This window comes from Phyllostomus discolor, chromosome 1, assembly GCF_004126475.2.
Source record: "Phyllostomus discolor isolate MPI-MPIP mPhyDis1 chromosome 1, mPhyDis1.pri.v3, whole genome shotgun sequence".
NCBI lineage: Eukaryota > Metazoa > Chordata > Mammalia > Chiroptera > Phyllostomidae > Phyllostomus > Phyllostomus discolor.
The window spans coordinates 27,521,655-27,543,986 of record NC_040903.2 but is presented as its reverse complement, the minus strand read 5'-3'; the positions used below and the strand labels follow the sequence as shown (position 1 = coordinate 27,543,986).

The following is a 22,332-nucleotide window of genomic DNA, read 5'->3' as shown; positions in this document are numbered from 1 at the left end:
AATAATGGACACTTAGAAGGGACAAGTGCTCAGGATATATTTTCTAACTTCCAGGTATTATAGTTCCCTCTTTTTTTGTCTTCATACTGGTCATACATAAAGCCAGGGATATTCTATCTGGAGGTCCTTTTTAACTTTCTGGAACTTTCTTTTCATTTACATCCCTGTTCTGCTAATTTTGACAGTTCTAAACAAGTTCTCTTTTATCCTGATGAGGGCAGCACCAGCCTACTCTCCTTCCTCTAAACCCCATTGTAGGCGCCAGGCACTCAGCTGGAACTTGTAGAGTGGGGAAAACCTACCTGCCTCCTTCCAACATTTTTCTAAGGCCTGCTGTGCTTTCCCGGAGCATCTGAAAGAATGTGGTTTTTTCCTGTTCTCATGTCCGTGAGATGCCTCATTACTGCCCCCTGTCACAAATGTTGATAATACACACGTTGTACAGCTAAAGACTTTGTCATCAGATTTAGCAAATTAAAAAAAAAAAAAAGATTTACCATGTTAGCCAAATAAAAATTCAGGACACCCTGTTACATTTGAATTATAGATGAATGATGTATAGATTTTAGAACAATTATGTCTCATTTAATATTGGGGGTTCACTTGTACTAAAAGTTATTCAAATTTAATGCAATTTTTTACATCCATGTGGTAACCTAATTCATTTATTTTCATGAATAGAGGGAGATTTATAGAGGGAGATTTAAAAGCAATGCCACCACAGTGGTCATCAACAGGAATTTTTGTTTGTTTAATTAGTAAAATGTTTATTTTGGCTACATCTCATAGTTACAAAATGATCCTTTTTATTTATTCACTTTTTTAAAAGATTTTATTTATTTATTTTTAGAGAGGGAAGGGAGGGAGATAGAGAGAGAGAGAAACATCAATGTGCGGTTGCTGGGGGTTATGGCCTGCAACCCAGGCATGTACCCTGGCTGGGAATCGAACCTGCGACACTTTGGTTCGCAGCCCACGCTCTATCCACTGAGCTACACCAGCCAGGGCTATTTATTCACTTTTTAATTTAAATTACATGAAAGACAAATGCCATATGATCTCACCTAGAAGTGGAACATAATCAACAAAACAAATGTGCAAAATAGAACCAGAGACTTGGAAATAAAGAACAAACTGACAGTGACTGGAGGGGAGGGGGGAGGGGATAATGGGGAAAGAAGGGGAGGAGGCAAGAAAAGGAAAATGAATAAAGGACTCAAATGCACAGACAATAGCAGGGACTGACTGTGGGAGTGGGGAGTGGAAGGGGTAAAGTGAGCAGTGGGGAGAAGGTGGGACAACTGAAACTGAACAATAAAAAAATTTAAAAAATGAATTAATTACAGGATAGTGTTAAGTATCTTTCCAGAAAGATCTAGCTTTCTAATTTGACCTTTCTGTAAATGTCCAGAGATATTTATAACTAGAGATGTGTTGCTGAATGAATGTTTGTGTGTCCCCCCAATTCATAGGTGAGACCCTAACCCCCAGTGTGATGGTAGTAGAAGAGAAGGCCTTTGGAAGGTGATGATGTCATGAGAGTGGAGCCCTCTTGAATGGACCAGTGCCCTTCGAAGAGTGGCCCCAGGGAGCTCTCTCCCTTCTGCCACAGAGGACACACAGAGAGGGCTCTCTATGAACCCAGAGGCAGGTCTGCACTGAATCTGCCAGCACCTTGATCTTGTACTTCCAGGCCTCCAGAACTGTGTGTAATAAATGTGTGTTGTTTCAGCCACTCAGTCCACGGTTTTCTGTTGTAGCAGCCTAAACTAAGACAAGATGCATGAGTTTTAAATTCACCTTGCTCTGCCTCACACGTGTGTGGTCAGGATATTGATTGTGTTGGTGGTTAAGCCATTTGATAGGTCACAAATTTAGAGTAAAATGCAGTTCATGTTGAAACAATATTTCCAATTCAGTCAATCATATAATACTTTAAAGGAAGAATCACATATGACCTTGAAGGAAGAAGGAGATCTTAAGGTAATAATCTTAAGGTAACATTATAAAAAAAATAGCTCAGTGTCTAAGTGGGAAAGAACAAGAGTCCCAGCTATATCAAGCAGAACTGATTATTCATTCATAAATGGTGCAAGGGCAAGGGACCAAAGAGAAGAGGACACAGCATTCAGCTCCTAAGAGAGTAAAGAAATTAAGAGTCTTAAATAAAGGGGCAACAGAAGCATCAACAATTAAGAAAATGGGGAAGGGGGTTTTAAAGGTCAAAATAAATTCCTGGGATTTCAATTTATACACACACACACGTAAAAGGGAATGTGTCTGAAAGAAAAAAAAAAGCAAGAATCTTCTAGACAAAAAATGCTAATATACACACCATCTCCCCGACTCTTTAAAAACAATCATCTCCCATATTTAGGTTGAAAGTAAAAGGGTATTTAAGAGTGGAATTTAGAAGAGTGCTTTTATTCCAAAACACCTGAACACCCTAAACCGGACCTCTCCATCTTACAGACACAGTCAGTACAAACCAGAGCCAGGATTACAGGCAAAAAGGCCGTGGGAACAGTGAACAACAGCAGAAACAACTTCACAGGAGACCGTGTCTGTGATGGAAAAGTACCCATTATGGAGGGTAGAAAATAGTATAATTTGAAGATTTTTGAAGGGAGAAAGCAAGGGAGATATATGAGGCTAATAACGCTATAAAATATTAATGAAGAAGGAATGAATTTGAAGTCATTAAAGCACTTTGCAACTAACTGCCAGACCACTGTGAGCCCGACTACCGCAGGAGGCCAAGCAGGAATGTGAACACACTTGTCTTCTGACTTTGACCTTGACAGTTAGCTCTTTTTTGTATGTTTATATACTGCAAAAGTAAGCCATGCCAATTAACACATACTACTCTATAAAATGAAATTTTTTTCCTGTAGTTTAAATATAAGTTTTGACATTTTGGATGTCAACTGGAATAGGAATGCTGGGCATTTTTTCAATTTTTTTCTGTAACAGCTAACAGTGTTTCCTGGTCAGTTTTACTGATAATTTAAGTAGGCTCTAGATATTTTCAAGTTTTTTGCAAACTTCTTTGTTATTTTTAGAGAAAGATGAAAATAAATTATGGCAAGCATTCCTCTTAGGAAAGGGGAGGGTTTGCATACAAATTGTAATATTTTGGAATTCTCTAAAGCCTTGCCCTTTTTGCCCTGAATTATCAAAGATGATATTGAATGAGAAGGACCATTAAATGCTAAGCAAAAACCAGGTACACTTAAAGTGAAAAGTTGAATTGTAAGTGACAAGAAGTAGATCATTATCCATTTAGAATGTCACTCTAAGAACAAGTTGAAAATCACCCCAAAAGTAATCAAAGTGTACCAGAAGAATGAAGACTACATAGATAAGGAATAGAAACTTAGATTTCAAATCAGAAAGTAAGGAAGATATTTTGTTTTTGTTTTTGAAAAATACATTTTAAGCATTAGCTGTAAGGAGCAGTTCTGTAATAATGCATACGTTTTTAACAATACGGTAAAATATTAGAATGCATTGATAGTTATGCCCACAGAAGAAATAGGTACAACTTTGTTAGATTCAGCAAGAATGAGAGAGCATAGAGTCGCATTGCCCAGCAGAGTACCCACCAGCCACACGTGGATTTAAAACTCTTGAAATGTAGCTCATCCAAATTGAGATGCACTGTCAATGTGAATTACAGGATATCAAAAAGTTAGTATGAAGAAAATGTAAAAATCTCAAAAATATTTTCTGTTGACTATGTGTTCAAATGATAATGTTTTGGATAGACTGAGCTAAATAAAATGTATTAATAAAATTAATTCTACCTGTGTGTAGTAGACTTGAACCTTGTTCAAAGAGAAGTCTGACCTTTGCATTCGGCTCTTGGGAGGTAATCTCTAAGCCCTTGGAATGTCCTGCTTCTTCTGTTTATCTGGAAGTCTTGGGCCCCAGCAGACAGCTCTAGTAATGTGATTTATGAAAGGATCCTGGAATTACATGGTATGAGCTCAAACGTGGGAGGAGCTGGTGACTGAGGCCGACCATGTGGGCAGCCGACCCTGTCAATGCAATGAGGCTCCAGTAGAAACTCTGAACACCACATTTCAGGTGAGCTTCCCTGGTTGGCAATCCTCAGAGCTTAGTGCCACACAGTGATAATGGGCAAGTTAGCACTGTCTCTGACTCTCCTGGGAGAAGGAGCCTGGAGGATCCCATGTGAAGCTCTCCTGGGCTCTGTGTCTCCCTTGACTCATTTGAACCTGTTCCCGTCCACTGCCCTAAACCCCAACCATGGGTATAAATGTTTTCAGTGAGTTCTATGAGTTCTTTAGAAAAGTACTGAAAAGGAGAGTGGTCTTATAGACCCTGACCTTGCAACTGGTGTCAGATGTGAGGGTGGTCTTGAGGACCCTCAAACTCGCAGTTGGTGTTAGAAGTGAGGATGGTCTTCTGTTCTGCTCCTGAACTTTGCCTCTCTTCTCTTTACTTTGTTTAATATGTCTACTAGAACTTGTAAAATCATACATACCCCACTTTTGTAACTCGCACTCTATTTCTTTGGTACACTAAGGTAAAATCAACATCTAGCTGGCAAAGGTGGAATAAGGCAGTATGAAGTACCACAGTTCACAGTAGGAAGTAATGATTTAAATGCCAGCTTATAGTTATTTAAGTACATAGATTTGTTTGGCTTCTAATCACCTGGCTGGATTTGAGTCACATGTTTAGAGATATCATGAGTTTCATCCACAGCAGGGGTGTGTAGCATCAGTTTCCTGCCTAGGCCCTGTTTGGCACAATGCTTACAATGCCCTTTGAGGAAGTAGATCGACAGGCATCCTAGATTGGAGTAATTGAATAGGAAATAATTAATTTATAAAATGCATCACGAATTTTATTATTTGTTTTCTTTTACTGATGAAACAATTTGCATCTTGTCCTTACTCCTATTTTTCCTCTCAGGTGTTGAAAGCATATTTGATCTGTGATCTTATTAATCCTGGCCAAGCTCTATCAGGCATCAGAACAAAATTATGAGCTTGGTATACAGCCTAAGTAAGAAATGTGGGGCAAGAAGCAGGATCCCATGTCTTAGATTAAGGAGTCAAGATCTGTACACAGGATTTTAAGTATCAATACAGGAAAAGTGACAAAACACCTAAAAACAGTTAGAAGTGTGAAATAGACTCACAGTTCAAGATATACAGAACAGTCAGGAAAATTTTGCCCAAACCTGAAATTATGCATCATTTCAAAAAATATCTGGGTTCTTATTACATTGAATGCATTTCATCAATATTTATTGAAAGAGTAAGAAATGGAATGATAGACAAGTGCAGAGGAGGGGGCATTTCTTCTCTCTTACCAAGAATCTCTATCCAGCTGTCAGACTTTGATATACGTTGTGTGTGGATTTAAGGTACAGAAGGGACAAACTCACACTTACTGATTGCTTGGTGTGTGCTGGGCATATTCCTGGGCACATTTAAACCTTAATGCAGTTCAAGCAGCAAATATTAAAATTTCATTTTTACATGGTAATATTGAGGCTCCCGTTCAATGAGTAAGTATTCAAAGTGAATAATCCAGAAGCTAGATGGGTTTTCCTAAAGGACATGCAAGTCTGAGATTGATGGCAAATCCATGGCTAATGAAGACACCTAGTTATCCTGATCCAAGACTAGCACACGCATTTCCAGACTCCATTATTTCACATAGGCAGGAAATGTGAAATAGCATTTTGCTCTCTAATCCTGGTTACCTTGGGGGTCAAAGGGCAGCCTAAAACATTTGAGTTGAAATAGTTTAGCTTAGAAGCCTCCACAAACCTTAGCTTGCTTAATTCCTAACCTGCTAGAAGGCTGGTCGGACCATTTCTTGGTCTATTTGGGTGGCACCATTCCTTTCCCTCAGCCTGTTTAAAAAGGATTAGTTTCGCCTCTCTGCCAAGGCTAAACCCATCATTAATTTTCTTGTTACCATCTTTCTTCAGTCTTTTTCTACTGAGCAGCTTCTCTTTAACATTTTCTCTTTTCTATAAGCTGCTTCCTCTCAGCCTACAGGCATCTGTATTTTTCCTGCCCCTAAGGTCTATTTTAACCCTGACAGCATATTCTCAATTATTCTCATTGCAATCAAACTTTGTGAATGAGTTCTGCCTCTAGTCTTTCTCTTCAACAGCTTTCTGTTCTTTGCCAATCAGAGTTTACTCTCACATTGAAGTAACACAAACCTGGATTCAAATCCAAACGCAAACTCTAGTAGTTATTAGCTGTGTGATCTTGGGTGACTTGCTTACTATTCATGAATCTTTAACTACTATTTTGTAAAAGCAAGAACGCTATTGCAACATCTCCTATCAAATGCCTTTACTAAACTATACTTTAATGTTTGCAGCTTAGCACCTGGGCAGAATAAGTAGATTTGTTACTAAGCATAATCTGCTATAAAATTTATATCAGGTATATTATTTTTGCTATTAGTCAGTATTACATACTCAAGCTAACATATAAACATTTAACAAATCAATTTCTTTTTCTAAAGGGATTGTAAATTCTTTTTCTTGTGGATAATTTGAATTATGTAACTATTCACCTGTTTCCTCTATACATAATTTTTATCTATTTGTATTTTTCTACATCCATGTTTTTGAAACAAGTCAGCACAAGTATTGGGAGATGAATAATTTAGCAGATAGATGAGTAGATACATAGATCATCGAGACAGGGTTGTTACTAATTAGTCTTGGATTTGCTTATACTGTAATTTAGATTTAAAATGTTCTCTTTTTTGTCATTGGGTCTATGAAAATTATGTCTATCTTTTAAAACCTGTCTATTCCACCTACTACCCACTGCTTTTGGCATTTTTTACTCCTTCAACCAGAAGTGTTTTCTCCTTCTGTCTTTGCTAACTCTCTTACCACTTTTTGTATTCTTCTGTTAAAACATTAAATATACTCCCTTGTAATTCACCCTCTCATTATTTATAGGCTTTTCTAATTCTTCCTTCCCATGCTGTACGTTTTTAAAAACAACGATATATATTCTGCTCATTTTTATATCCCACAGTACACTCAGAGGAGTAAGTAACTGATATTCAACAAATACCTATTGAATTTTGTAGATATTATTTTTCTATAAACTTGGATTTTAAAGCTTCCTCAAATTTTATTCAAACTTTGTGTCTGACCCAAATATACATACCATCTTTTCTTTTTGATAGTTGGGCAAAAGTAGCTTAGTTTCTTTTTATTTGAGCAATTTCTCCAAGATTGGGCAAGCAATCTAAAAGTTTTGGTTTCATGGGTAGCCATGCACTAAGCTGTATTACATTTACTATCTTTCCAGTCTTTGAATAAGTAAGCGAAATGAGTAGTATGGAGTAAACGAGAGTAACATGGGCAATAATGAGAAAACTGACCATAATGGGTACTGCCAGACAAAGAACCAGTGCTTTTGTACGGAGAAAAGTGAACTTCAGAACACAGAAATTGATATTTTCCCAGTAGAGCTATAACCATTATGTGTAGTGATCAGGGTAGTGAAAATTGTTGAAAGCTGGGTAACAAGTACATCTTAAAGTGTTCGCAGATGTATTTGTGTTTACTAGGTCAGCATCTAAAGATGAAAAGAGATGATCTGAAGGAGAATGAAGACTTGCAGATGTTGTAAGGGATGTTAACAGAATGAGGCAGAGGAGAAAGTTCTGGATTAACTAGAGCAAAAGCAAATTGGCTGAGGCAATTTATTAGAGCAGAATAAATGATCATAATGAAAAAAAATGAAGATTTTTATTAGAAAAGAAGGAGACTCCTGGTTGTCCTTTCATGTTTTAAAATACTGGCTTAAGATTTTAGAGCACCATATTACTGTGTTAGCTGCTTCTGCCCGTGTGCATGCCTGTTTGAGGTCACATGTCCTATATATCTCAATTAGGGGTGAAAAGCCTATAAGATGCATGCCACAGCAAAATGCTATGGCTCTCTTTACAGAACCCTCTCTACATAAATACCATAAAGGGAATAATGATTTTTGATTCTTATGACTTTTGTGGCAGATTGTATTTTTCAGAAATGGCCACAATATTTTGTTGCATTTTTTCAATTTATAAGGGTGATATTGGTTAATAAAATTATATAGGTTTCAAGTGTACAATTCTATGGTATATCATCTGTATATTGCACTGTGTGTTTACCACCTGAAGTCAAATTTTCTGTCACCATATATTTGATCTTACCTTCTTACCCTTTACAACCCTTCTTCTCCCTTCCTCCTAAAACAATATGTTTAGTCTCACATGTTTGTACAGAATGTTTCCACTTTTCTTTCAAGCAGTAGAGTCTATGTTTCTTCCCCTTAAAACCGGGAGGGCCTTTGTAGCTGCCTTACTTAATAGAATCTGGTAGAGGTGACACTTTGAGACTTCTTAGGTTAGGTTATAACACACGAGGCATCTTCTGATTGGCTGTCTCTTCTTCGGGTCGTGCAGCTTTGAAGCTCTGAGTCATGATGATGCTTCCGTCATGACCACATGCATAATCCATGTTTGAAGAAAGAGAGAGAAATAGAGCAAAAAGCCCCAACTATTCCAGCCCTCAGATGTTTGAGTCTTCACAGCTCAGGCACCCAAGGGTTCCAGCCCAGCCACTGCCTGATTATAACCTGTGAGACCTGAGCAAGAACCTTCGAGGTGAGCCCAGAACCATTAAGATAATGAGGAAGTGATTGTTGTATAAGGAACTAAGTGTGAGGGTGGTTTGTTTTTAAAGTAGTAGGTAATCAACACAATATTTCCCAAAATATATTAGGATGTGTCCATTTGACCAGGTAGGGAGGCAAACAGAAACGATACTTGCTCTGGGTCACTTAGTGAATCTGTGTCATTGTTAGGGGTGAGATTACAGTTCAGAGGTTCTGGCTCTTATTCAGACCGGTGGTCTACTCTAGTTATGAAGGTGGAAAATGCACCTTAACACTTACTGGCATGAAGATTTATAACACAATGTACTTTAAAGCTAGATTTTTAAAAAGTTGTTTGCTGAAACTGAATAACATCATGTACTCACATGGATTTGTCCTTTAGTTGAGTTTATACCTTATATTAGAATGCTCTCCCAGATGGAAGCATTGTGCTTTAATTGTATTTTTAAAGTCTAATTTGACTGATGTATTTTTTTAAAGTAGAATCTGGAGATGCACAAATATCAATATTTTCCTATTTTAGCAGAACATAGTAAAAATTAAACAGCACCACAAATGCCTGTGAGTAGGTTCACTGCTGATTTGTCACACTGTAGATAAACTACTTGGCCATCATCATTTTAAACTCCCTGTGTGCAAAACACTGACCTAAAAATAAAACAACAGGAAAATAGGCCATGTTTTCAAAGTTTTTTTTTTTTAAATCTAGGTAAAGGTAGAAAACAATGAAAGATAATTCAGGTACAAACAGATTGTTCTTTGTATAAGTTATACATAAGCTCTGAGAGAACCAAGAGTGAAGTAGTAGACAAAACCTTTTTCTGAAAAATTATAAAGATTTATACATGAATGTTTCAACTCTAGTTATGAATTACTCATTTATAAATATTTAAGCATTTAGTGATATGGTGCTAGGTTTTTGTCCTTGTTACTAAAAACTATTAGGCTGAACCACATGAAATTGCTAAATTTTGGATATTTTTATGAAATTGTCTATTTGCTGTGGTTCAGCTCATCAGTTTGGTGAAGTTACTCACTGCTGCTGGCTCAGATAGTCAAGGCTCACCACAGACCTCAGTCACTTGGTTTACATTCAGTTTTCCACTTAAAAAACCCCAATGACAATAGAAGTAATATTATTTGTAAATAAACATTTTATTTATATCAGACTATCAAAATCTCCATCCATACTCTGTATTCATAGTTTCTAACAGGAGATTATCTGGAGACATTTATTTTAAAATTTCAGTTGCTTCTTTTTAGATTTAAGATAACTGTCAAGCATTTTACTAACTGCAAACCTTAGATTGAAGGGTTAATTTCACTAATCCAGCCCGTCCTGTGCTCCCACTGGAAACAGGACAGGCATCGTAGGAGAAATATATTTACAATAACACTATTTTGGTCTCATAGTGACTTCCTTTTAGGACTATCAGTTGTCTTAGGGCCATTATCTAAATAATTTTATGGACTAACATAGTAGGACAAAAGTTAAAAGTATAGGAGATGCTTGAATTACTAATGTGACCAGGGCTTTAATGACATAGTGAAACTCATCAATTAATAGTCAGTCACTGGTCCAAATAACAAAGTAAAAGAAAACCTGTGATTCGGGGGCATTCCAAAGGAAACTTTGGTTAGTGATCGGAAATTAACATTACTATGCTTTATATTTTAAACTGTTTCCTAACCAATGAAACTTTTTAAAGTACAGCACTGAATTGATTATACCTATATATCATCTATATCTATACCTATATATAATGCATATGAGATTAACAGTTTTAGGGTCTTGGTTTATGCTACCTGAAAGGGTTTAGAATCCACTCTGGATCAGAATATGATCTTCATTCTCCAGACTAGAATTTTTCCCCAGATATCCTAATGTTATGAGAAATTAGGTTGTCCTTTCCCCCTCTGGGGAGCTAAGCAGTGTTTCAAGGAGATGACCAGTTGGGCAAGATGAAACACTAGACCATATTTCACTAAAATATCCTCAGTACATATATTCCCACCTGCATACAATTAAATAGCCACCTCCAAAACCACGATCTTTACATCATATAAATTGATATGACAATGATTTATAAATGATTTTATTCATAAACATCTGTGATTACCTTTTACATGCCAGGCATTATATTAAGTGCTCAGATATACTGAATCATAACGTATACAAGCTTTCATTAATTTCTTTGAGTATTGAATGTCATAGATTTTTACCAAGTATCACCCTAACCTTTAATAGTGCTTCTGTGATCATTGTAATATAGGACAAGAACTCATATCACATTACATTAAGATATTTAAATTGCTGAAATATGCCATATAACATGCATGTCAAGCACTGATACTCGGTTTCCTAAATACCTCATTTGCAAAGGTTTCTATTTCAGAGCATCATTGAAATTCTCAAAACTGGTAGGTGAGATTTTGAGGTACACTAGATTCTACTGCAGTTTTTGAATTTGTAGAAGGTCATTTCCATCATACATTCAGCCTCATTTGTACCAATGTCGGACCTGGTCTGGCAGCAAACATTTTACTTCTTACTTCACACGAATCAATAGGCCCTTGACTTGGTCCACTTTTCACAAGAATGAAAAGTAACCTCACTCAGATGTCACCATTATGGGGGGTGTGATGGGTGTGAAAGGGAAACAAATCAAAATTCTTCCACTGAGAGTGTCTACATTATTTTCTTTTTTCTCTTTAAAGCTTTTCCTCACTTATTTTTTATGGGGGGATTGGTTAGAGGAACGCCTCAAGGTACCCATTCCGTGTGTTAATGATTTTATTCAGCTGTGAAATCCCAGCCTCCTCTCATTACAACTCCTATAATAATTTTTTAAAAATGCATGTTACCTTTCCTAATTCTCAAAACAATTAGGTATTTAAAAGTCAGAGCTCAAGAGCTGGGTTGTACAAAGCAATAGTCATTAGCCACATGTGGCTGTTGAGCATGTGACGGATGGCTAGTCCAAATGGAGATGTGTTAGGAGTGTAAAATACATGATCTAGTATGAAAAAATGTAAGTTACACCATTAACACATTTTCCTATTGATTACATGTTGAAGTGATAATATTCTGCATGGGCTAAATAAAATATGCTATAAAAATAAAGTTATATATATTTCACTTTTACATTTTTAATGTGGGTATTAGAAAGCTTAATTTTAGATATGTGGTTCACACATTTTTACAGGACAGTACTGCTCTAAAAATTGCAAAGCTTCTTATATGAAAAAAAAATCAGGCTCTTTGGTTGAGAATTATAAATACTTGAGAACTTTTTCTTTGTAATACTTTCAACTGCCTTGTCCAAGATAAATAGTTACCAGATGGGTTTCTGCAAATTAAAAGTGCAGTTGGCCTTGTACACAAGCAAAGTACAGGGATAATTAGACCACAGTCCAAAGACTGAACAGAGTAAAAAAAAAAAGACAGGACCAAGGTAAATTATATCAATGAAATCATATCAATGTCTAGGATGATAAAGTGCAACAAGAGAGAGCCAACAATGGCTACAGGCAGCGAAGGACATGCTGGGGTAGTGTGGAGATGTTCATGGTGGTGGGGTAGTGTTACCTCAAACCTTAGGGGTGAGACAACTGGAAGGAAGGTAGGTAGAGCTACTATAATCAGTCATCTGCTTTCGGATCTTGGATCTCTCTACTTAAGATGTGGCCCTGTTCTCAGCCCCCGAAGAATGGTGTATAAGAGACATAATAAATACAGTACACCCTGTCAAACTTGAATGGTGCTCTTGCTGTGGCATCATCCTAGTGAGAAGTCTGTGGTTTTTATTATTTCCACTATACCCCCAAGGAAACAGGTTCAGAGAGGTTAAGTAAATTTCAGATCACAAAGGCAGTTAAAGACAAAGATTTTAACACAGGTTTCTGCTGGAGTCTGAATCTCATTGTTACCTTCCGTGTTCTCCTTGCCCTAATCAAACAAAATAGTCTCTGCCTTCAAGTAACTCTCAGCCTAGTGAAAAATATTAAATTTATTTTAAATTACAAATTATTTGTTAAAACCTGGACTCAGTATATCATTTTTGGTGAGTTGATGGTACTTGTAGAGGCACATAGGTTTGACTGTGTTATTTTAAAGTGTGTTGGGAATGTAGAATGATCTAGTATAGTTTGTAATCAGAGAAGTTTGATTATAGCATTGGTGTTGATTCCTCAGTTCACCAAAAATAATTGTCTTTATATTGTCTCTTTCTTGCTTTCCCTTCTATTTTAGATCTGAGTTTTTATTTATCTTTAATTAAAAGTATTAAGGTGACATCAATTAATAAAATTATGTAGTTTCCAACTGTGCAATTCTGTGATACATCATTTGTGTATCACATTGTGTGCCCACCACCCAAAGTCAAATCTTCTCCCATCACCATGTATTTGAGCCCCTTTTACCCTTTTACTACCACCCAAACCCTCCCCTCTGGTGACCCCCATACTGTTGTCTGTGTCTATGAGTTTTTGTTTGTTTGTCTTGTTTGTTCACTTGCTGCTTTCAGTTTTATATGCCATGACATATTAAACTAGATGTACATAACTGACATTTACAGAACCTTTCACCCCAGAACACCACATTATGCATTCTTCTCCAGTGCACATGGAACACTCTCAAGAATAGACCATAATGTTGGGACACAAATCTAACCCCAACAAATATAAAATTGAGATTTTTTACATCAGACTCTGTTCTCACTTTTTCTGATTTTAATTGTGAAAGACTGAGTCTTACTCATTTCTACAGTCTCATCACTTAGCCAAGTATCTAGCACATAGATCATGATTCATCATCCATTCATGACATGAACACATTTATATGCAGTAAGCATTCAATGAACAGAAATTGACTGTTTCCTGTTGGATAGACACCTAACGATGGCACATCCTTGTGATAAACATTATCCATGTGTAAGCCCTGGGTGCTGTGACACTGTAGGATAGAACTTAACCTAGTTTGGTAAAAAGATTTCCAGAGAAGTGTTGTTTAAGCTGAGGCCTAAAGGAAGAAGTGGAGAAAGGAAAAAGATTGAAGAACTTGTAGAAATCAAAAGACATTTCTAGCAGAAAGAAGAATGACAGGTAAAGACATTCTGGACCTGCAATTTGTTCAGTTTGCAGTTTGGTTGGAGGGTACAGTTGGGGGAAGGGTGAGAGTAAGAGGACTACGGGGAGGGAGGGAGGAAGGAAAAATGTTCAGTCAATGTTGAAAGGATTATTTTAAGAAGCAATGTATCACACAATGCAATTCATTAAGAATTTCTAAGATGAATCATTTAAAATATAAATTTTAGACCCCTTTATCTTATAACACATTTTATAAAATTAAAAAAATTAAGGTGGATAACACCCTGATAATTTCAGAGACCTGATATTTGTGTATGCATATGCATATTTATTATATATCCACTTTGTTATGATTCTATGGTTTGTGCCATGCTTATCATTAGGGATATTTGCCTTATGATCAAAAGGCTTTATTAGTGGTTTGCACTATTATTATTTATTCATCTATAAAGGTTATAAAGCTTCTGTTAATTCATTTTCCAGGAACTATTATTTGAAATCTTGAAAGTTTTCTGATTTTAGCTTTTAAATGAAAAATGGTAAAGTCAGTTCTACTTATTAATTTAATTAATCAATAAGTTTCTAAATTTGGGGAGACAATATGCTTAAATGAAAGGACTGCATGGAGATGCTTATCACAAATCCACTTTTAAGTCATAGTTCTTTAGCAAATATGTTGTGTTTTTTCATTGGTAATTTTGTTACAGAACAATGGGGGGAGGGGCCTGGTACGATATACTATTACTGAAAGGAATCCCCCAGGTTTGTTATGTCCACCAACAGAGGAAAGACTTTTCTCAATGCCAGAGATTCGTGAAAAGGAAAGGAAATGTTTATTTAATGCTATACAGACTTAAAGTAGTGACCTAATGTCTTCATCAAAATCCCAAAGTCCCTTAAGAAACCCACAAACACACACAACCCTTCCTTCCCCCCTTTGCCCAGTCTGGGGTACTGTATCTCAGGAAAAGAAATAGAAGTCCATGGCTCAGGCAGCCCCTGATTCTTCCCAGTAATCTGTCTTGGCTGGTAGGCCTCCCTCGGTTCCCAGCCCTATCAGCTGTGTCGCCAGGACCTCTGCTAAAGCTGGGTGGTGGTTCCCCCTTCTAAAGCTGCGGGGGTCCCCATTCTGGCAAAGCCATGTGGCTCTCCTTTCTATTGCCACAGTCTCATGGTTCTCTCTCAGCAATGGCTGCAAGGAGGGGGGTCACCATTCTGCCAAAGCTGAGTGGTGGTTCTCTGCTAAATCCACATGGTGATTCTCTCTCACAGGTTGGTGAAGTACCCACTCTGCCAAAACTGCATGGTTATCCCTCCAATGTCTGATGCGTCTGGGTTTAAATCCCCACACCAATCTTCCTCTGCAGCCCCATTTCCTACTCCTCCCACAATTGGCTACACTTGCCAGCACTCTCATAACCTTCCAGCTTTACTGGGCTGCCATCTTGAGTCTGTGCTGGTGTGGCTCCATGTTATATCCATGTTATGGAGCCAATCTTCTCCAAGCTCCCACACAGGTGCTGTACCTTGGGGGACCTGATCCCCAATTACATCTTGGTGGGGAAGTTACTTCCATTCCCCTGGCTCAGAGCTTGGTTACAGCTATTTAACATATCTATGCAACCAGTTAAAGGCTATAGATATGTTAAATGACCATAGCAGAGGTAAGCTGCGAAGCTGTTGCTATGCAAAAGAGCTCTCAACCCCCACCTGTGGAGAGGCGGGTGAGGACCTCCTAATATTTCCTGGACACTTTGAGTTCTGGACACCATTCCAAATCCCTATTTGGGGTCCCCCCTCTTGGCTGCACCCTGTTACAATATAACTTCAAAATTGGTGTAACATTTTCTGTTGAGGTAGCCAATTAGGATTATTGAATTGAATACAGTTTGCAATGCTTGAAAGAATAATGTGTTACTTATAAAATTTTTTTATCACAAATCCAGTACCTTGTTTTTGATGGATTCAAATAGAAGGAATCCTAAGTAGACATTAAAATTTCTTAAAAAACATTAAAATCTTTGTATTACTTTAGTTGTTAATGCATAAAATTTATCTATATTATTATTATTTATATTATTATGATGTTTGAAGAAACTTTATCGCAGTATGCTGTTTTCACTTTTGCACTTTATAAATGAATGGTTCTTTATATCTATGAACACAGAAGGATAGATAGTGTGTTTGATTCTCCCACACCATAAAGGAAACTGTCATTTGCATTTTTTATCATCATTCTTTATGACAAATAGTGCTAATCTTGCAGACTGTACCTTTACCATATACAGTGGAAATTAAGTTGAGCTTAAATTCATATATTTTTGATTTGTGACTTGATCCATGGGGTTAAAAGACCAATGAAACATAAGCCATTTTGCTTGATCTATGGAGTTGAAAGGGAAGTGGGGAGAATAATGAAAGGATGATCAATCAGTGCTGGAAACTAGGAACAAATAGAGTTGTGTTCTCCCTGGCTCTGTCCCTTCCTCCACAAACACTAACTAAGCATCTCCTGTGAGTCGAATACTGAAGAGATGAAAGAATAATCACGTTACATACAATCCTTTATTCGTTTTGGGAACCCAGATCAGGTTTTAGTCCTAAAAGTTCTTCAGCTCTATGTAGCACATGCAGTTAAATATTTAATCGTGGCATATGATTGAAAATGCCCTGCAGGCATTTCGCTCTGCACTTTAAAAACTATAGTAAAACCACTACAAAGGATTCACCCCACTTAGTCTGTTCACAATCACTGCTCTCAGCCAACATAGTAATTAATGATTAGAAGATTGGCTTTTTTTGTTTGTTTGTTATAATCCAACCCTCTTCCCCTCCTCGCCCCAGTCCACTTGAAACTACAATGTAAGAGGGAAAAAAACAAACTAGTTTTACTGCGTGAAAGGGGACGAGGGAAGGAAGGACAGGACGGGAGAAAAGGGAAAGAAGGAGAGGGGAAGGGAGGGACAGCCTGATGGAAGGTGGGACTGAACGAAGGAGAATGACTGTCCCTTTCCCCTTTCAATTTGTAAATTTCCTGCTCTCTTCTCCAGCCTCCCAGCCAGGGAGCATCTCCTCCAGGCTTGGACCCCGGCCCCGCCCCCTAGCGTTGGAGCCGGCGTGCCTGCGGCTGGAGCTTATCTCTTTAAATGACAGCTGTGGCTCGGGTCCCAGCCCGGGCTTGACGTCAGTGCCGCCTCCCCGGCTGCGAGGAGTAGTTAGCGCCACCGTCCGCGCTCGGGACTCGCGGCGCTCCGGCAAGCTGCTGGGGCGGCGAGTTTTCTTTGCTCCCACCCCTCTCTCACCCTCCCCCCGGAGAGCCGAGCAGCGGCGTTAAGAGCCTCTTGCAAGTCTCTCTCACACTTCCCCGCCGTCGCCCCAAAGGAGCAGCCGCTCCTCCTAGCGCCTCCACCGCCTTCACCTCCGTCACCGTGGTACCCGCTGAGCTCCTCTCCCGCGCTTCGCTCCCCCGATGGAGCCCGAGCGCCGCGGCCGCCACCGCTGCCCCGAGCCCTGAACCGGGCCGCCCCCGCCCGAGGAACGTGCCGTCCGGCCCGAGGGCGCACCAGGCGCGCGTCAAGGCCGGGTGCTGCCGAGGGTGCAGGGCGCGGGCTTCGGGAACCAGAAAGTGCGGCTCTCCCGGGTCCCCTGGCCAGCGGCGGGGCGGACCATGGCTTTGAAGGACACGGGCAGCGTCGGCAGCACCATCCTGCCCATTAGCGAGATGGTCTCTTCGTCCAGCTCTCCAGGCTCGTCGGCGGCCGCCGCCCCCGGGCTCTGCGCGCCCTCGCCTTTCCCGGAGGTGGTGGAGCTGAACGTGGGCGGCCAGGTGTATGTGACCAAGCACTCGACGCTGCTCAGCGTCCCGGACAGCACCCTGGCCAGTATGTTCTCTCCCTCCAGTCCCCGGGGCGGCGCGCGACGCCGGGGCGAGCTGCCCAGGGACAGCCGGGCGCGATTCTTCATCGACCGGGACGGCTTCCTTTTCAGGTACGTGCTGGATTATCTGCGGGACAAGCAGCTAGCGCTGCCCGAGCACTTTCCGGAGAAGGAGCGACTCCTGCGCGAGGCCGAGTACTTCCAGCTCACCGACCTGGTCAAGCTGCTCTCGCCCAAGGTCACCAAGCAGAACTCGCTCAACGACGAGGGCTGCCAGAGCGACCTGGACGACAACGTCTCGCAGGGGAGCAGCGACGCGCTCCTCCTGCGGGGGGCGGCGGCCGCCGCGCCCTCGGGCCCCGGAGCGCCTGGCAGCGGGGGCGCGCTGGACAAGCGCTCTGGCTTCCTCACGCTGGGCTACCGTGGCTCCTACACTACAGTTCGCGACAACCAGGCAGATGCCAAGTTTCGGCGGGTGGCGCGCATCATGGTGTGCGGACGCATCGCACTGGCCAAGGAGGTGTTTGGTGACACGCTCAACGAGAGCCGCGACCCCGACAGACCTCCCGAGAAGTACACGTCCCGCTTCTACCTCAAGTTCACCTACTTGGAGCAGGCGTTCGATCGCCTGTCCGAGGCCGGCTTCCACATGGTGGCGTGTAACTCCTCGGGCACCGCCGCCTTCGTCAACCAGTACCGCGATGACAAGATCTGGAGCAGCTACACGGAGTACATCTTTTTCCGTAAGTTCACAGTCTCCGCATTTCCTGGTGGTCCCAGAATCCGGACGGGCTGGTGTCCCATAGGAAGCTGGTGAATTAATAGACGCCAGAGGTTACCCCTGCACGTCCCAGTCGCGTAGCAGACAGGGTTTGCGCTTTCTCCTTTTGCCATCGCTCCCCTCTTGTCCTTCAGAAGCAGTTCCCACGCGGTCCTCTTTCTTAACTTCATTGATCTTGCTCTGTTCCCTCCCTGCATCTGGAATCCCTGGGCTCACTTCTACTGCGGGGGGCAGGGAAGGGCCCTGGCAGCCCTGGCTGGGAGCGTAGGTTCTCCTCTCTGCTTCTGCCGGACTCCTGGGGATCAACTTCTGTGAATCTCAGTGCTTCCTCTCCAGAGGGCAGGTTGGCATGGAGGCGTCGCGGCGCACCTCCAGGATTACCTCCTCTTAGTGCTGGTCTGGCGCAGAAGAGTCCAATTACGGGTGATTTCGGGAAGGGGCAACTTGAGAAGCAATGAATGTGCCTCCAGAGTCCCTCCGGGGCCGGGGTGTGAGAGCGGCTGGTGGGAAAGAGGTCTCCATCGACCCAGAGAAACCTCACATTTTCTCTGCGCCACTCGTCATCTGTAATTGCTCTGTGATTTGGACAGTGGAGGGAACTGAGGAGTTTGGGTGGCTGTTGCCAAGCAGGGACTTGGCGTGTGCGTGTGCCTGCGTGTGTGAGAGAGAGAGAGGGCGAGGGGGGGTGGGGAGAAAGAGAGGGACAGAGAGAGGGATTGTGTTTTCCTTCTGGGCATCTCAAGTGCGAAAGGGGAGTTGAGTTTCCTTTCCCAGGGGGAATAAACCCTGGGATACTCTGAACCAAGGGAATGAGGGAGAGGATTTAGAAAACGTTTGGCATGATGCTTTGTGCAGTGCACTTAGGGAGGAGGCCCTGTGGATCAAGTTCAAGAACTCAGCCAAAGATCACTGGGGTGTGGGGGATGGGGAGGCGGGACAGGCTCAGTTCTCAGTGGCGTTTTAGAAAGCGAGCGGGACCACATCTAGAGAGCTATTTGGGAAAATGAAAAGCCATCTGGGATGCAGCATTTGGCAAATGGATTTCCTTCTGCAAGACACAAGAAGCTTTGACATTTGCTATGAGGGAGAGTAGCATTGACCACTTATGAAACAGACCAGCTTTAATTGTATTTATTTATTTATTTTGGTAATTTACTCATTGTTCTGGAGCTAGGCAATTTTCTGCACTTTATTTTGACTTGAGAAGTGGAAGGAATGTCTCCTTGCATAGCTGCATGCTTGACTGGAAGGTGCTCATTGTATATTCTAGTAACCTCGGAGGTAGGGTGACAAGACAGAGCAGGCTTGGCCTTAGAGTTAGGTTGTCTTTTATAATGATGCTGAATATTTTGAGAAAGCCATTTCAACAGAAGTATCCACTGAAGTGGTAGATAAGAATCTAATTGTCTTATTTATATCAAGGTATTGTTTCTTGTTGCACAATAAAAAGAAAAACCACCAAAACAAATGTATTATTCTATTGCTTATGTATAATAAGGCTTCTCCAATACATATTAAGTAATTAAACTATATTTATTATTACTCTTTACATTTTATCCCGTATCAGTGGGACCTTTATTAACATTTTAGATCTTAAACATTTATGTGATTCCAACATGGATATATTTTCAAGCATTTCAGGAGATGAGGTGAAAGGAACTTTTGACTTTCTTGTGGTTAGTGATTTTTTTTAGAGAAGATAAAGTTAAGTGTTCTACAGTTTCATTTCTTGCATATTGGAATCTTCCCGTTTTGGTTTTTCTTTTTCCTTGAGAAAATTGTGGGCTTAAAAATGTTCATTAGTTTCATTTTAAAGAGGTAACAAAAGGTTATTGCTAAATTATGAAAAGAAACGTTTCAAAAGAGCGTAATGAAGTTGGAAACTCAGTCAATTTAACTAATAAGATAATTTGAGAGATATTTGGAATTCAGAATATTTCACTTCTGGAGCAAGTATAGAGCATGTAATTATCTTGTTTAGTGGTCCCTATTTAAAATGAATATCAGTGTTATTCATTAAAAACAAAATTATTGGATAAATTTCCCTTTTGACACAGTGCTTTCAACACATATTTATGTAGTATATAACATGCATAGCCATTTTAACACCTTTTTACATTCAGGCTCTATTTGAACTTAGTTTGAACCTTTTCTGAAATCGATGAAACTGTAGTTTATACACTTGCCATTTGCCAAATGTGTGATATTGGTTAAATTATTTATTTGTTGTATGTCTCAGTTTCCTCATCTGATATACTATAGTACCAATTTAATAGTATTTGAGAATGCATGTAAAATGCTTAGAACAGTATTTGACCTGTAGTAAAAACTTAACAAAGGTGGCCCTGGCTGGCGTAGCTCAGTGGATTGAGCGTGGGCTGCGAACCAAAGTGTCGCAGGTTCGATTCCCAATCAGGGTACATGTCTGGGTTGCAGGCCATGACCCCCAGCAACTGCATATTGATCTCTCTCTCTCTCTCTCTCTCTCTCTCTCTCTTTCTCCCTCCCATCCCTCTCTGAAAATAAATAAATAAAATTCTTAAAAAAAACTTAACAAAGGTTAACCATTAAGAATTATAATTAAGAGAGTGCAGGCTTTATTATTCCTATTAATATTACATTTTAATTTTTATAGTATGTATAGTTGATTTAATTGTAAAGTTAATTGGACATTTATTTGGCAATTAAATGACAGCATAATAAACTTTCAGAAGTGTGAAACAAGCAATTTAATAACTAACTCCTTTCCTGGAACTGTGATTTTTTTCAGGCCAAGTTCAAGACACCTAGGTTTGCCAATCATATTCCAGTTAGTTTTTTTGGATTAACTCCAGCAGAATTCTTTTCCGATTCAAGGCCAAGCAGTGTTTTAATGCTCTCCACCAGGACCTGAAACTTTGGCAGTATTTTCTGACAAGCACTGAGCTAGATTTATATCTCCTTAAGTGCTTGTATCCAAGTCGTTGGGTTCTAACGCTAAAGGTTATACACAGGCTATTAAACATTTAATACCAGCTTCATTTGGCTACATGGACACATCCATTCTGAGCCTTTTTTATAAAGATTTTATTTATTTATTTTTTAGAGAGAGGGGAAGGGAGGGAGAAAGAAAGGGAGAGAAACATTGATGTGTGGGAGAAACTTCCATCCATTGCCTCTGGCAAACCTCTGACCAGACTTGTGCCCCGACCAGGAATTGAACCATCAACCTTTCAGTTTGTTGTGCGATGCCCAGTCTCCTAAGCCGTACCAGTCAGGGCAGCCACACCAGTCAGGGCTATTCTGAGTCTTAACTCATTATTTTATCAAGTCTTTTAGACTCTGCAACATATACTAGTACTATTGCACTTTATATTTCTCTTCTAATACTTAAGATAGATTGCCCTTTCTTGAAAAATGGTGATTTATTGGGCTTTTTTATAGAGCGTGTCTGTTAAGTGTATTTATGGCTGTTTTTAACAATATTTGGGAGAGAAAACATTGCCATTATATTACATGGACTATACATAGTTATCTGCTTGGAATGTGATACATGGGCCACCAATACTTAAAACTAGCATTGCATGTATCCTTTTTGTCTCATAATCAGTAGGCTTACAGACACGTAGTCTTGATTAATTGGTCTTCTCTTAACAGTGCTTCCAGTTTTGTTGGCTGAGTAATATGTTGTGTGAAAGTACACTTTTCTTGAGGATTCCTCTTGGTATTCTTTAAGTTCAGTGTATCTTTTTTGTTGTGATACATGAAATTAATTAAAAATTAATGCTATCACTGAACTAGGCTGTGAAATCTAATTTGTCTTACTATATTTTTATATCTTCTCTTTCAAATTCTGATTTAATTCATTCAGTTGGATTGAAGAAATCTAGTCAAGTTGGAAACCTTAAAACAGCTATTCAATCC

The 22,332-nt window shown here is 39.9% G+C and overlaps 1 protein-coding gene across 1 annotated transcript in view; it reads left to right on the top strand.

Annotated features, from left to right (window-relative positions):
- Window positions 1-16,722: 16,722 nt before the first annotated feature.
- KCTD8 (potassium channel tetramerization domain containing 8) overlaps window positions 16,723-22,332 on the top strand; it is a 201,337-nt gene continuing 195,727 nt past the window's right edge. The window contains exon 1 of the mRNA XM_028508151.2: window positions 16,723-18,391. Coding sequence (XP_028363952.1) covers window positions 17,440-18,391 — 952 coding nt within the window. The 5' untranslated portion in view covers window positions 16,723-17,439. The remainder of the gene's footprint in view (window positions 18,392-22,332) is intronic.